Genomic DNA, 16,335 nt, shown 5'->3' on the forward strand with positions numbered 1-16,335 from the left:
CTCAGCCTTTGCTCACACACTATGGGAACCCTCTGATTACGTTATATGTGGTTATAATTATTCATTCTGAATTAATAGACAGAAAATTAATTAAAGCATAAACCATAGTATCACAATCAATTTGAGGATTCATATTATAGCATAGTACACTGGATCATTATGATCATTAGTGGTTGGACAATGGTCTAATTATGAAGATACAACTATTGAACTTGTCCAAACGCTCACCCCATCAGCCAATAAGATTTAATAGATTTAATAATTTGACACTCATAATTCCATTTTACTTATTCATTATTTTGCAGCTAGTCCTGGTTGCTAAACAGGTATAAGTGATGCCATACCTCAAAGCATATTAATTCATTGAAATGATCAAATGTACTTTAATTGAAACTAATTCATTCACGGAATTTATACTGGGTGCACTGTGCACAATTCATTCATACCAACGACGGATATGGCATTTATTTTTCTCTCAGCCCTAAATTGGGGTTAAGACATGACCATTTACAGGAGTTAAATGATGCAATTGTCTGCATGCATTGATAAACATGCGACTCAAAAGTTTTTTTGGCATCTACCATGAGAATGTTATTTTTTTCAAAATGACTGCTAAAATTAAGTTTAAGAATTTTTTCTTTTGTGGCTTTCATGAAATTTATCAGGCTTAAACATTAGATCCCAGCAGTAAATTAGCCAAATATATTAAGAATAAAAGTTCTCCACTTTTGCGTTTTAAATTTAATGTAATGAATTTAACAGTTTATTAAATTCAGCACGCACACCTCCAGATATACATTTGCTCAATTAAAATAAACACCAGGACTCAAAGATCCATTTTCTAGTATATACTACTCTTCTATGTTTATAAAGGAGAATTTTAACCAACTGAAAAAAAATCACCAAGTATTAACGTCATTCATAAAGATTGTTCAACACTAAATGCAGTTATAAAACTGTTTTAAGTACCATTGTCTATTTATCTCGCTGAATTTATCTAAAAAAGTTACAGAATTTATCCCCTGAACATACAATACTTTTCTCCATCTTTTTACAAGTGAATATGCAGAGGATGCCTTAGTGATGCACAGTACCTTTGCTGGGCCTCCATCAGAGCTGGTAAACAAAACGCCAAGCAGTGAAACGACAACAATGTCACTATGTTCAAACAGAAGTACTGTTCTGTCAAGAGAAAATATAAGGGTGCACATCTTTAATATTCCAAAGGCTTTAATTAAGATAATCAGAACAGAGCATTCCACATCAGAATAGTGCACCAATACACTCCACCACAGTTCAGTAGAACAGACTCACACTCATAATATTCCAAAAGTCTATGAATTCTACTGGAAAGCAGTGAATGAATGCAAAGACACTTCCTCCAGAGGAAGGAAGAGTCATCGGAGGTCAACTTAAAATCAGCACTTGCACATTTCCCTGTGCCTTGCTAAACAAGAGGCATTTGTAAAAATCTGCAAGCAAGTGATCCTCTGAGGGCAGGGACAGATGCATGGCACAGGATGACCTAGAACAGACCTACGGCCCGTGACAGCTTCTGATCCTGCAAATGAGTGAAACATATTTGAAACACAAAACAAACTGACAAACAACGGACTCGCCCTCCTGATACTTTTTAAAACACACACACACCTCATGATCCTACTGCCAGAAGTGCCTAAATGACTTTCCCATTTCTTACAAACACATGTATAAATCTGCCATGTTTGAATCTTGTATTCTGCACTGCAGCGCTCAGGATCTCAAATGATTCTGCAGTCCAGAATCATGGGGCAGGATGAATGATGTTTGCTTTCCCCCACCCCAAATCTATAATGACGTGTTCTTGGCAGATGCCAAGGTAAGGTGTGGCACAGTGGTTAGCACTGCTGCCTCACAGTGCCAGGGACCCGGGTTCTATTCCTGGCTTGGGTCACTGTCTGTGTGGAGTTTGCACATTCCCCCCCGTGTCTGCGTAGGTTTCCTCCGGGTGCTTCAGCTTCCTCCCACAGTCCAAAGATGTGCCGGTTAGGTGCATTTGCCACGCTAAATTCTCCCTCAAGTGTACCCAAACAGACGCCGGAGTGTGGTGACTAGGGGATTTTCACAGTAACTTCATTACAGTGTGAATGTAAGCCTACTTGTGACTAATAAATAAACTTCAAACTTTAAGAGAATGAGCAGGAGGCAAGCAGAGTGTGTCGAGCCTCTCAATATATTAACCATGTGCAGAATGGGACTTTGGTCACCATGTTAGATTTGCTATTCATCAGTTCTCTAGCATTTCGCCCTTTTCAAACATGATTACATATGGGTCGCCGTGCCTCTGCTATCTCTTCCCAAAATTCCTTAATAAATTAATCAAACTCTGAAAAAGTTTTTAATGTCCCATTTTATTTTCAATGCACTCATCTACTTACTTCACCATCTAATGCTTTGTCCACTTATTCTATCTACTTGGTAAATACCAGAAATTTCTCAAACTTAATGTTAGATGTAATTTTGAAAAATAATTAATATTTCTCCCAGCTCTTCATTGTTATCTGTATATTATTTGTTTCCTTAGCTGTCCCATTCCCACCCTTGCCTTCCTTTCTTTAACTGATGAGCCTGCACTACATTCTGCAGCCTCTCCTTTCTCTCCCTATGTACAGTATGCTTTATTTGTATAGTGGGCAAGCGACAATACTTTTCGCTGCATATACATGCACTAATACATGCAACAATAATAAATCAAATCAAAGAAAGATATTAGATTGTTTTATATGTCTTGATATATTTTCATGGTTCTTTTTTGCCTTCCAAATTATATTTTCACTTCTCTCCTAATTGCTTAGTATTCTCTCATCATACTTCTTCTTGTGCAGTCCCTCAGGGCCAAGGATGACTTGCTTCCACACTAAAAATCTGTTCTCGGGTGACTGCAAAGTCCAATGTGTGACCTGCAGTCTCTGTCACAGGTGGGGCAGACAGTAGTGGGTGGGTGAGGTGCCTGGGTTGCCACATACTCCTTTCTCCAGTTTGCTCTCAGCAATGAAACTCGAGGTGTTCAGCTCCTTCCTGAATGCTTTTCCTCCACTTCAGGTGATCTTGCTCTCAAACTCCAGAGTAGAGTGCTTGTATGGGGAGTCTTATGTCAGATATGCAGATGTTGTAGCCTGCCCAGCGGAACTGATCTAACTGTGGTCAATGCTTTGATGCCGGGAATGTTGGCCTGAGCGAGAACACTGACGTTGGTGCACATATCTTGCCAATGGATTTGCAGGGTCTTGCAGAGACAGCGCTGGCAGTACTTTGCCTGCGTTTTGAAGTGCCTGCTGTATGTAGTCCACGTCCCTGAGCCATATAGGAGGGCAGATATCACTACTGCTCTGTAGACCATGAGCTTGGTGCTGGGTCTGAGGTCCTGGTCTTCAAACACACACTTCCTCAGGCAAGCAAGGGCTGCACAGGCACACGGAAGATGGTGCTGAACTTCATCGATGTCTGCCCTTGTGGACTCCCAAGGCACGAAAAATGGTCCACTTTGTCCAAAGCCTCATCGTGGATTTTGATAATTGATGGGTTGGTAGAGGACCTTTGTCATATGGATGTTTAGTGTGAGCCCCATCATCTTGTACGCCTTGGTGGAAGTGTTGACGATAGCTTGGAGTGCGACCTCAATGTGCGCAGGCGCTTCTCCGTGATATTTTAGTGCTTCAACAGGGATTGCATTGCTCCAGAGGCTTTGTTGTTTGATTGTTGGATGACATTTTCTACCTTGTGATGGGTTGGTGTTTACTGAGATGCTGGCGGATAGCATTCTGCAGGATGGAGATGATAACAATTGTGTTGAAGACATATTCTCTGTTAAGGAGGTTTTCGAATTACTCCTTCCAGATAGCGTGGACTGCTTCTATCTTGAGCACATCTCTGTTCTTGGTCAGCAGTGGGATGGGGCCTTGGGTGTTTGGACCATAAGCGCACTTGACTGTGTTAAAGAAACCTTGTGTGTCCAGGTTGTCGGCTAACTGCTAGATCTTCTGCCCTTTCTCCACCCAGCATCTAGCCGTGGGTTTTTTGCTGGACTCCAGCTTTCAGCAGAGCTGCTTTCTTGTAATAGAGTTGGGTTGCTGTCTCAGGTTCAGAAAGGCCTTGCACTTATCAGCTCCTGGATCCTATCATTAAACCAGTCTTGGCGCTTTCTTAGAATCTTAGAAGCTTTCTTAGAATCTTGGCGCTTTCTTAGAATCTTAGCGCTTTCTTAGAATCTTAGAAGCTTTCTGGTCAAGTGACCAAATGTCTCTTTGCAGGTGCTGATTATGGAGGCCTTGAGGGCTAACCAGGAGTTGTGGACACTGCACCTCTGGGTCACCAGGAGTCATCAGGTTAGCAGTGAGGTACTGGATAAATAGGGCTCTCTTATCAGTGCCCCATGGCATTGTTTCTGTTGCAGCTTTGGGGCTACATTGATGTTGATCAGAGTGGATTAGACAGTGGCTCGTCGACTTTTGTCATGATATGGGTGATACACATGACCTTATGGGCCCTTGCTCAAATCATGATGCAATCAAGTAGGTGCCAGTGCTTGGAGCGTATGCACACATACACCTACTGTTTTCGTTTCACCTTTCCCCAGGACCTCAAGTGCCTGGGATTCATAAGTGCAGTGGCAACCTCATGAGTTCATTTGCTGCCAACAACCCCCCTCCCCCCCCCCACTCCTCTCTCTCGATGTGAACGGCCCCGCTGATCCTCTCTCTCGCTGTGAACGGCCCCGCTGCCAACGGGCCTGCTGCTCCTTGCTCACTTTTCTCGATAATGATTACTGCCTCTAGATCCTCTTTTCACCCACTCTTCTAGGCTGTGTTTAGTGCCCCCAAGTCCTTTGTTCACCTGCTGTTGTACTGCTCCACCACCTACGTACTGATCAGATGCCTCTTTCCTGACTTCTTTTGTTCACCTCCATCTTTAGTCATCCATGGAGTCTCAGAGTTTAGTTTCTTTCCTTTTACAGAATATTTTTTTTCCTGCACTCATCCTTTTCTGATGATCCCTGTCCATGAGCTGTTCTTGATCTACACTGGCTATGCCATCCCTTAGTTGAATATACTGTGCCTGTGAGGCACCTGGGCCTCATACACATGCACAAACTGCCAGATCACAAGAAAACAGAAGTGCGCGCTGAGAATTATCATCGGCCCTCAGTACCAGCCACATGACAATGTCCTTCAAGATGCAAAATTTTGGAATTCTACAAACCAAGAGGAGTTAATATTTGGACTAAATTCAGAAAATTCCTTATGCAATCTAATTACTACCACCATGTCAAAGCAAGACAACTCAACCCAGTAAGTTACAGGATGAAAGGTACCAATGTAAACCTACTCCTTATATGGTCCATGTCCTCAATGTACTTAAATGATTCAATTATATGTGCTTCATTACCCGTAATATAGGAATAGTGTATTGGTTTGTAATTTTAGTATAATTTAATTCAATACTTCTTTCAAAATCTCACCCCCTACTTTCCCGATACCTGCTCAATTTGTCTATTTTTGTTATGACATAATTGTCACGCAATTTTAACTTGATTACCTAGTCTATGTATGGATTTTTCGATGCAAATCACAGTGCAATTCAATCTTTGGACTGCAAACACATTTCTTGAATAAAACGTTATTTTTAAACACCATTATTATTACTCAATGTTGAACAGTGTTTTACATGTTTCCCAGTGTCGATCTACATTGTTGTTGCAACTATACAGGGCCTTGTTGACGCCACACCGCGAGTATCATGTGCAGTTTTGGTCTCCTTTTCCGAGGAAGGATATTCTTGCTCTCGAGGTACTGCAGCGAAGGTTTACCAGGCTGATTCCGGGGATGGCGGGACTGATGTGCGAGGAGAGATTAACCAGGTTAGGATTATTTTCGCTGGAGTTCAGACAATGAAGGGGGATCTCATAGAGACTTGTAAAATTCTAACAGGTCTAGACAGGATAGATGCAGGGAGGATGTTCCTGCTGGTGGGGGTGTCTAGAACTAGGGGGTCACAGTCTGAGGATTCAGGGTAGACCATTTAGGGTGGAGGTGAGACGACATTTCTTCACCCAAAGAGTGGTGGGCCTGTGGAATTCATTACAACAGGAAGTAGTTGATGCCAAAACATTAAATGCATTCAAGAGGTGGCTAGATATAGCACTTGGGGCAAATGGGATCAAAGGTTATGGGGAAAAAGCAGGATTAGGCTATTGGGTTGGATGATCAGCCATCATCTTAATGAATGGTGAAGCAGGCTTGAAGGGCCAAATGGCCTCCTCCTATCATAGAAGATAGTTTCTTCTATGTAATGTATTTACCTGATTGTCTCCACTGCGTGCATTGATGTACAGGCAGGTAAATTCAGTTTTCTCACTAAGTTTAATCATCTTTTTAGATTCCTATTCTACAACTCTATATCCTCCTTTGCTATCAATGTCTTGGAAATCATAGAAACCCTACAGTGCAGAAGGAGGCCATTCGGCCCATCGAGTCTGCACCGACCACAATCCCACCCCACATATTTACCCGCTAATCCCTCTAACCTACGCATCCCAGGACTCTAAGGGGCAATTTTTAACCTGGCCAATCAACCTAACCCGCACATCTTTGGACTGTGGGAGGAAACCGGAGCACCCGGAGGAAACCCACGCAGACACGAGGAGAATGTGCAAACTCCACACAGACAGTGACCCGAGCCGGGAATCGAACCCGGGACCCTGGAGCTGTGAAGCAGCAGTGCTAACCACTGTGCTACCGTGCCGCTGGTAAAGGAGCCTTTGTGAACTGCTACAGTACATCTTGTGGAGGGTACACATGGCATCCATAGTATTGCCACTGGTGGATTGGTGCAAATCAAGTGGGCCCTGGATGGTGTTGAGCTTCTTGAGTGTTGGAGCTGCAATCATCCAGGCAAGTGGAGAATATTCCATCACACATCATAATGATTGCATTACAAAAAAAACCTAAATATTTTAAGTAAATAATGTTTTTTAAAAATTACCTCAATGGTCCACAAAGTGTGAGTCCAAAGAACCATAACAGCAAGATAACACAACCACCAACTGCATGTTTGCCAATCTTGACCCACTGTAAAAAAAATAAATCATACATTTCAGAAACCTACATGTGGGCTCTTATGCATTTTCATTCAGCTCAGTCCATATAAAAGTAAATTTTACCGATTAATGATTACTATATAAATCAATGCAATTAATAGCATTTCTTAAATGGAGAGCAGGCAGCATGTCTACTACATCAGCTCTTTGACAGAAAGTCATGCCTAGTTAATTTAACACCCAGAACTTGGCAGGCCTGCAGTTTTAAAAAAGGTCAAACTGTGAGCCTTGCCTCAGGTGGAAAGTATCTGAATCTTACCGATCAGTGCAATTTTGCTAAAGCTACATCAGAGTTTGATGTGCATCTCAGGTCATCTCATGTGGAAAACATTTTTGACAACTTTAGAAAACGATGCTGCTAAAGTTGAATCATAACTTAGGGTTTATTAGACAAGTGAGGCTCTCCGAAGCCAAAAAGACATTGTACAGGGAACTCTGTTTCAAAAATATTAAGAAATATTTTAAGTTTTTAAGTTTATTTATTTGTCACAAGTAGGCTTACATTAACACTGCAATGAAGCTATTGTGAAAATCCCCTAGCCGGCACACTCCAGCGCTTGTTCAGGTACACTGAGGGAGAATTTAGCACGGCCAATGCACCTCACCAGCACATCTTTCGGACTGTGGGAGGAAACTGGAGCACCCGGAAGAAACCCATGCAGATATGGGGAGAACGTGCAGACTCCGCACAGACAGTGACCCAAGCCGGGAAGTGAACCCAGGTCTCTGGCAATGTGAGGCAGCAGTGCTAACCACTGTGCCAAAAATATTTTTTGCCAGACTGAATATTCTTATAGAATTATCTTCACTGTTAACCATATTATTTTGAAGGGTTCCAATATACATAGTTGAGCACAGAGTCCATCAAAATTGTAAGGTACCAAATGTGAGATATTGTGTACAATGAGGAAGATTTCAGTAAACTGTAGGAGACTAGAACGTGTGAACATAATATCTGCAAGCACTGTATTCGTAATCTAACTGTGGAAAAAACAATGAACTTGTGCGGATATTGCACCTATCATATTCTTAGGTTGATCCAGCAGATTATTTTTAAAATGTTTTAATATTTGGAGATACGTTGGTTCATTTGCGTAAAACAAGGCCCCAGAAATAACAGAGAGCACTACGATCTAGTTAGGGATTGGTAACTTTTTGTTTTAAGTAGACAAAGTTTGAAATCTAGTTACCCACTGGGAAAATAAAACCACCAGACTCCAAGGTTTTAAATAAACAAAACAAACTTTATCATACAAAGTCAGAAAAGCAAAACAATTTACAACATCTATCTTATACTCTAACATTCGGAATTATGAGGTAAATATGAATGAATAGGCTAACTGTGGTCGAACACACCACGCTGCACGTTAAATGACAGATGCGACCAAGACAGATCCCACAGATTTCTCAGCAACCCACCAGGACATCAGTGACCGCTGCGAGTCATTAAAATTCTTCACGTTCAAAGATCTAGTCTCTGGATTATCACAAAAGTCCCTCAGACTCAGGTTGCTCACTCCAAATGGTTCAATTTTTCTTCCTGAGACTACATTCGACAGGATTCACAAAGTTGCATCTGGCCTACGATTATTGGCCCACTCCAACTCCTTCACTGACCACTGGTTTCACTAAGCTGGTACTGACCCTGGGTTTCTCAAAACTCCAGTCTCACTGCGGCGCCGAGCTTTAAATGGTCCCCAATGCCTTCTCTGTCCCAAACTACTCAGAAGCTAACAGCTCCAAGGGCTTCTTGGTGAGCTGCAAACCACACAAGGTCCAATTGCAACAAACCCCACACTCTCCCAGCAAACATGGGTAAATTGACAACGGAAAACTTTCTTCAGCCCCAACCATCTCCACGACAATATAATCTTTTAGGGTTCACCAAGTGCTTTTAAATTAATTTAACAAATCCCAAAACACAATACCACTCTGAACTGCAAGCAATGTAGATATCATGTCTGCACTTCTTCTAGTAAGTAAGCCCACCTGTTGTTTTATGGTTTCCTCCCTTCTACTCTGACTCTATTAAACAAACATGGCTAACCTTCTAAACTGTCACTTTCTTTTAGGTGTTCTAACAATTTCTAGGTGATCTTCTATATCCACCTGAATGTTGAAGGGGACTTTTAAGTCTTTTATTAAGGTTGGCAACTCCAAAAGTGCAGCACTGAAGTGTCACCTGGATGAAGCGCTAAGTATCTGTGGTGGAACTTCAATCTGTGACATTCATACTCAGAGCCAGCATTGACACCTTTACATTTTAAGAAAAAAAAATGGAGTGATAGGAGACATGCTAAACCACAACTGTTCAAGCCTTTTTTCCCCTTGTGGACTGGATAAATGCAAATGGTGGATCATCATAGACCACATTTAATTCCCATACTTCCATTAACTTGCGTATATCTCAAGTCGCTCTAATTAAAAGAGCAGATGTCCAATACTAGATTTATGCATTAATGAGACAACAGTCCTTATAAACAGCAATTTTACAAGACACCAGACCCAAAAGGCTGTAACAAGCCAAACAAGAAATATCAGTTTAAATCGGATTGAGTTATCCTAACCTAACCTTAAGACTGTGCCAGGACTTAAGACTGTCGTGACCTAGACTACACTTTGGAGAACACGCAAATCCTGCAGGAAATGTGATTAGGTTGTATAATACCATAATAAATGACAAGTAATATCTGGTATTTAGGCTATGATGAGATAGTCATAGCTACACTATGCCTCAGTATCTTGTCTGGAGTAGGAAAAGAAACAAATATGAGAATATGTGATGCAGAGTTAAGAATCTTACGTGTGAAGTGACATTGCACTGCAGAGTTTTCCTCTATTAAGTCAGTTAAACTTCTCTTTACGCTTAGTTTTCACTTCAATATGTGGTCTTGAAAAAGTGGCAAATCAATTGGGGCATGTGAGGGTGAATCAAACTTATAGAACAATAGAATCCCTACAGTGCAGAAATAGGCCATTTGGCCCATCGAGTCTGCACCGATTCTCTGAAAAAACATCTCACCAGGCCCTCCCCTCTGCCCTATCCCTGTAACCCTGCGCATTCACCAGGGCTAATCCACCTTACACATCTTTGGACATCAAAGGGCGATTTAACATGGCCAATCCACATGACCTGCACATCTTTGAACTGTGGGAGGAAACCGGAGCAACCAGAGAAACTATGCATAAATGGGGAGAACGTACAAACTCCACATAGTCACCCAAGTCCAGAATCGAACTCAGGTCCCTGGCCCTGTGAGGCAGCAGTGCTAACCACTGTGCCACCATGTGGCTAATGAACAACTTAATATGTAAATCCATCAAACTCTACCCGATTACACAAGTAATTTTAGGTCAGGCTTCATTATCAAATAATTAGGAACTGTTGCAAATTTAAAATGCTAGAAAACAATATGCATCTCCCTGACCAGTTCTACAGATATACATTGCATTGCTGAATAAAAGAGAATTCCTGCTCCATTTTGCATAGTGCTATCTGATCTTCACATTGACAGAACATTTTAACAGGTAAATTGTTCAACATCTTATTTCACTTCCTTCTCAGAGGCAAGTGCAATGAACAATAGAACACTGTACGGGCGGCACGGTAGCACAGTGGTTAGCACTGCTGCTTCACAGCTCCAGGGTCCCGGGTTCGATTCCCGGCTCGGGTCACTGTCTGTGTGGAGTTTGCACATTCTCCTCGTGTCTGCGTGGGTTTCCTCCGGGTGCTCCGGTTTCCTCCCACAGTCCAAAGATGTGCGGGTTAGGTTGATTGGCCAGGTTAAAACAAAATTGCCCCTTAGAGTCCTGGGATGCGTAGGTTAGAGGGATTAGCGGGTAAAATATGTGGGGGTAGGGCCTGGGTGGGATTGTGGTCGGTGCAGACTAGATGGGCCGAATGGCCTCCTTCTGCACTGTAGGGTTTCTATGATTTCTATGAACTGTCAAACTAATACTCACGACTCCTACATGGTAACACGATTGCGAAGTAAAATTCAATAAATTAGTCAAGAAGGGTTAATGAATTAGTTTTATGTGTCCCTCTTGATAGCTTATTGTGCTATAAGCTCGACCACCATCAGTCTCCCTTGGTATTCCTGTATTGCTGGGGAAATATCTACTGATTCTGCCATAGGTTTGGCTTGCAACCATATATAAACGTTACCAAGCACTTCTGGCTTGGCACTTAATGTTCTGTCTTTCAAGCCAATTTTCAGGTTGGGTGTTAGAACAAAAAGGTTTTGTGTCGTTGCAAATTTTGAAATGGTGTCCTGTGTACTCTAAGGTCTAAATCATTAACATACATCAGGAAAATCAGCAGTCTTAGTACTGAACTCTGAAGAACACCACTGTATATCTTCCTCCTGTCCGAAAAACAACTTCATCAAAAAAATTCAATCAAGTTAGTTAAACAGAATTGCCCTTTAAAAAATTGGACTGATTTTGCTTAATTATCCATGCCTGTCCAAGTGAATGTTGATTTTGTCCCGGATAATTGTTTCTAAGAGCCTTCCCAGAATTGAGATTAAACTGACTGGCCTGTAGTTGCTGGGTTTATCCCTGCATGCTCCTCTGAACATGAGTTGCAATTCTCCATTCCATTGGCACCAACCCCATATCCAAGGAGGATTAGAAGCTTATGGCTGGCCAGTGCCTTTGAAATTTCCACCTTTCTCTTGGTGTCTTCAAATGCAGCCCTTCCAGTCCTGGTGACTTAGACAAAAATAGTTTCCCTGCACAATATAAATCCCAGATGACTTCACTGCACTAAGGACAAGCATGAAACATATATTAAAAGGTTTGTCTGCTTCTTTGCTCTAGTGCCTAAGTGGCGAATGGCACCAACTCAAAAATGCCCCTTTTGTTAATGTACATCCCTGTAAGGGATACATTAAAAACAGTGACTTTTGTTGGGACAAAAAGACTGATTCTGCAGCCCAGCTGCAAAAGAACAGCACTAATATTATTCCGCCTTGCTGAAAATTCAACCTGCAAAAAGGGAATATTCAGGTTTTAAATACTCTAGGCAGGACTGACAAGCTTTAGAATTTGCAATAACATAAAGGCAAAATACTGCGGATGCTGGAATCTGAAACAAAATCAGAAAATATGGGAGAAACTCAGCAGAGCTCTGACAAAGGGTCATCCTGACCCAAAACCGTGGTTCTATTCTCTCTCCACGGACGCTGTCAAACCTGAGTTTCTCCAGCATTTTCTGTTTCTGCTTGTGATTAGAATTTACAACATTGCTTTAGAGGTTAAACAAAGACAACAATGCAAAAAGAAATTTAATCTTAAATAACTAAAAACTGTGTGCTGAAACGTACAGATGCCAGGTCGCTTCTGTAGATTCAAATGTGGTGTGCTGCAAGTAGAGCTTCCAAGATTGGCAGGTTAACAAATCACATGCTGCACACTACATAAATGAGCTTCTGTTAAAATGACAAGAGCCGGTACTCTCTTGGAATAAGAAGAAAAACAATCAAACTAATTTCTTCATGATAAATATTTGCCAGAAGATATTATGCAAACGAGACTCATTGGATTGGCTGTCTTTTTATAGCAAAATATAAAGTCAAGCTACTTTCGAGGTAAAACCCATCATTTACCTTTTTACCAGTAATGGAATTAGCTGACAGGTGTAAAGTCTCAGAGGGACTTCAGGGTTCATGATACCCAAATAAATCAGAAGCAAGTGTTTTAGTTTTTTGGGAGATTATTCCCTGTGAAGAATCAGAAGTGTGGAATTATTTAAAGCATTCATTCGCCTGTTAAATCAGTCAGTCCAATCTGTGACAACCAATGGATGCTCACTGATTAATACATCTGCATCAGTCAGTTTTCTGCAACAATGCCCTCTATACATTGAAGCAGTACACTAGGATGAAGGAAAAGGAAAAACAAACTTACAAGTTAATTATCCAAACCACAGCAAATTTAAATAAGTAACTTGCATTCTTCTACCGACATGCTTGTGATAGAGACTGGACTATGCATGGGAAAATGAGCATTCTTAGTTTAATATATCCGCCAACAAACTGCAATACAGAGGGGTACTTTGACAGTACACACATCACATTGGCTATATGTGACATGTTGATCTCTGTTTATTAAGAATTTTTGAAGCAACATCACTAGCAATCTTATATAGTAGTGATTTCTCCCAGCTATTCTTCCATCTTCTCTGAACGGGATTAATGCCAAATTGCATGTTTTAATGTGGGGTTCTGCAGTGGCTGAATAATCCAATCCTGGAGCTGCAGGCTCTGCCATAGATGGAGCAGGTGGCACTTGATGTGTTGGGGGGGGGTCAGTGAGTCTAGATTCTGTGCTCTCTTTCCACTGTTTGCACTTGGCGATGCTCGAGGTGATAGTGCCTTCGCGATTGCTTCTTCTCCGTTCAAGGGCAAGCGATTCCCACCTGACAGTGAGTACTTATTTAGGAAAGCTTTCAGAGTGTCCTTGTAGTATTTCCTCTGCCCACCTCGTGATCGCTTGCCATTGCAGAGCTCGGAGTAGGGCACTTGTTTTTGGAGTCTTGTGTTGGGCGTGCGGACAATGTGGCCCACCCATCACAGTTGATCGAGGGTGACCAGTGCCTCAATACTGGGGATATTGGCCTGGGAGAGAAAGCTCTCATTGGTATGCATATCCTGCCAGTTGATTTGTAGGATTTTTCGGCGGCAATGTTGGTGATATCTCCCCAGGGGTTTGAGACTGCAATCAGTAAGGATAGGCAACAACATCCCCTCCACGATCATCCTCAACAATGGTGTCTCACAAGGCTGTGTTCTCAGCCCCCTTCTATACTCCTTATGCACCAATGACTGTGTGGCCAAATTCCCCTCCAACTCAATTTTCAAGTTGCTGATGACACCACTGTAGTGGGTCGGGTCTCAAACAATGACAAGACAGAGTACAGGAATGAGATAGAGAATCTGGTGAACTGATGCAGCGACAATAATCTCTCCCTCATTGTCAACAAAACAAAGGAGATTCTCATCGACTTCAGGAAGCATAGTGGAGGACATGCCCATCTACATCATCAGCGATGAAATGGAAATGGTTGAGAGCTTCAAGTTTCTAGGTGTCCAGATCACCAACAACCTGTCCTTGTCCTTCCATGGCATGTCCGCTTCGACTCTCACAAACTTTTACAGATGCACCATAGAAAGCATTCTTTCTGGTTGTATCACAGCTTGGTATGGCTTCTGCTCTGTCCAAGGCTGCAAAAAACTACAAAGGGTCGTGAACGAAGCTCAGTCCATCACGCAAACCAGCCTCCCATCCATTGACTCCATCTACACTTCCTGCTGCCTCGGCAAAGCAGCCAGCATAATCAAGGACCCCACGCGTCCTGGACATTCTCTCTTTCACCTTCCTCGGTTGGGAAAAAGATACAAAAGTCTAAGGACAAACCAACCGACTCAAGAACAGCTTCTTCCTTGCTGCCATCAGACTTTTGAATGGACCTACCTCATATTAAGTTGATCTTTCTTTACACCCTAGCTATGACTGTAACGCTACATTCTGCACTCTCTCCTTTGCTTCTTTATGTACGGTATGCTTTGTCTGTTTAGCATGCGAGAAACAATACTTTTCACTGTATACTAATACTTATGACAATAATAAATCAGGTGTCTGCGTACATAGTCCATGTTTCTGATGCATACAGGAGGGCAGGGACTACAGTTGCTCTGTAGACTATGAGCTTGGTGTTGGATTTCCTCAGGCGTCTGAGGGCTGCATTGGCACATTGAAGTCGATACTGGATTTAATCATTGATGTCTGCTTGCGCCGAGACGAGGCTCCCAGGGTATGGGAAATGATCCACATTGTCCAGGAGCTTGACGTGGATCTTGATGGTCAGGTAAATGGTGGGTGGTAAGAGCGCAGTAGACTCAGCAACTTGCTGATAACCACGACATGTGGGGCTTCTGGCATGCAATTAAAACCATCTACAGTCTGAGCATCCAGGTGCCCACCTCACTGAGAACCAAAAACAGAGAGGTGTTCAAAGACAGAGAAGCAGTCAGCACCCACTGGAGAGAGCACTTCGAGAACCTTGTCAACCAAGGTACAGCCTTCAATGCAAGAGTCCTCGACACCATCCATGTCGGCCCAACCGAAACATATAAAATTCTAACGGGATTAGATAAAGTAGGTATAGAAAGAAGGTTCCCGATGGTGGGAGAATCCATAGAATCCCTACAGTGCAGAAGCAGGCCATTTGGCCCATCAGCTTTGCACCGACCCTCCAACACAGCATCCCACCCAGACCCCAACCATGTAACACTATGCATTTACACTGCTAATTAAATGCTGGCCAGCCAGCGATGCTCATGTCCCACGAATGAATTAAAAAAAATTCCCTCACCTGGGACACCAAGAGGCAATTTGGTATGGCCAATCAACCTAACCTGCACTTCTTTGGTGTGTGGGAGGAAACCGGAGCACCAGAAGAAAACCAACGCAGACATAAGAAGAATGTTCAAACTCCACACAGTCACCAAAGGCCAGAATTAAACCCGGGTCCCCCACGCCGTTAGGCAGCAGTGCTAACCACGGTGTCATCGTGTAATAAATTTAAAAAAGATTTTGAAATAGTCCATGCCCAAACACACTCACTGTGGTATAGATTAAAACAGGATAATTTTGCACTAGATTTAAAGCCCATCATGATAATCAGTTGATGCTGTAGAGAGGAATAGTCAGAGCTGGACACAGTTGTTTGGGAGAAAAGATCAAAGCAGAATTCAATATCATAGATGCTTAGTGAAATACACTGAGGCTGCTTTATTTATTGTATTCTTACAAGTTTATTACAGGATATTTTACATTTTATTGGACCAGCGTTTGTTCACCATTGCGAAGGCAGAGATGGTGAGAGCGTTCCCATCGTCAAGTAGAGGCGCAGGTTGACGGTGACAGATATGTACATCTGCCCTGAATTTTAAACTCTGGAGACTTGCATGAAAGCATCTCTAAAGGAATGACCTCATGCAGAGATAAAAAAATCCACATTCCATGAATGAGACAACAGATGTGCATTAAATGTGGAAAAGTATTTATTTGTGTCATAAATGTGTCCAGAACTAGGGGGTCATAGTTTCAGGATAAGGGGTAAAGCTTTTAAGACTAAGGTGAGGAGAAATGTCTTCACCCAGAGAGCGGTGAATCTGTGGGATTCTCTACCA

General features: G+C 42.2%; 1 protein-coding gene across 1 annotated transcript in view; it reads right to left on the minus strand.

Annotated features, from left to right (window-relative positions):
• The window catches only part of slc30a5 (solute carrier family 30 member 5), a 52,154-nt gene that overhangs the window by 23,337 nt on the left and 12,482 nt on the right, over positions 1–16,335 (minus strand). Inside the window, exons 4-5 of the mRNA XM_078214997.1 lie at positions 7,021–7,106; positions 1,095–1,182 (exon numbers count right to left, since the gene is read on the minus strand). Of these exons, the coding sequence (XP_078071123.1) occupies positions 1,095–1,182; positions 7,021–7,106 (174 nt within the window). The remainder of the gene's footprint in view (positions 1–1,094; positions 1,183–7,020; positions 7,107–16,335) is intronic.

This window comes from Mustelus asterias, chromosome 6 (assembly GCF_964213995.1).
Source record: "Mustelus asterias chromosome 6, sMusAst1.hap1.1, whole genome shotgun sequence".
Classification (NCBI taxonomy): Eukaryota; Metazoa; Chordata; class Chondrichthyes; order Carcharhiniformes; family Triakidae; genus Mustelus; species Mustelus asterias.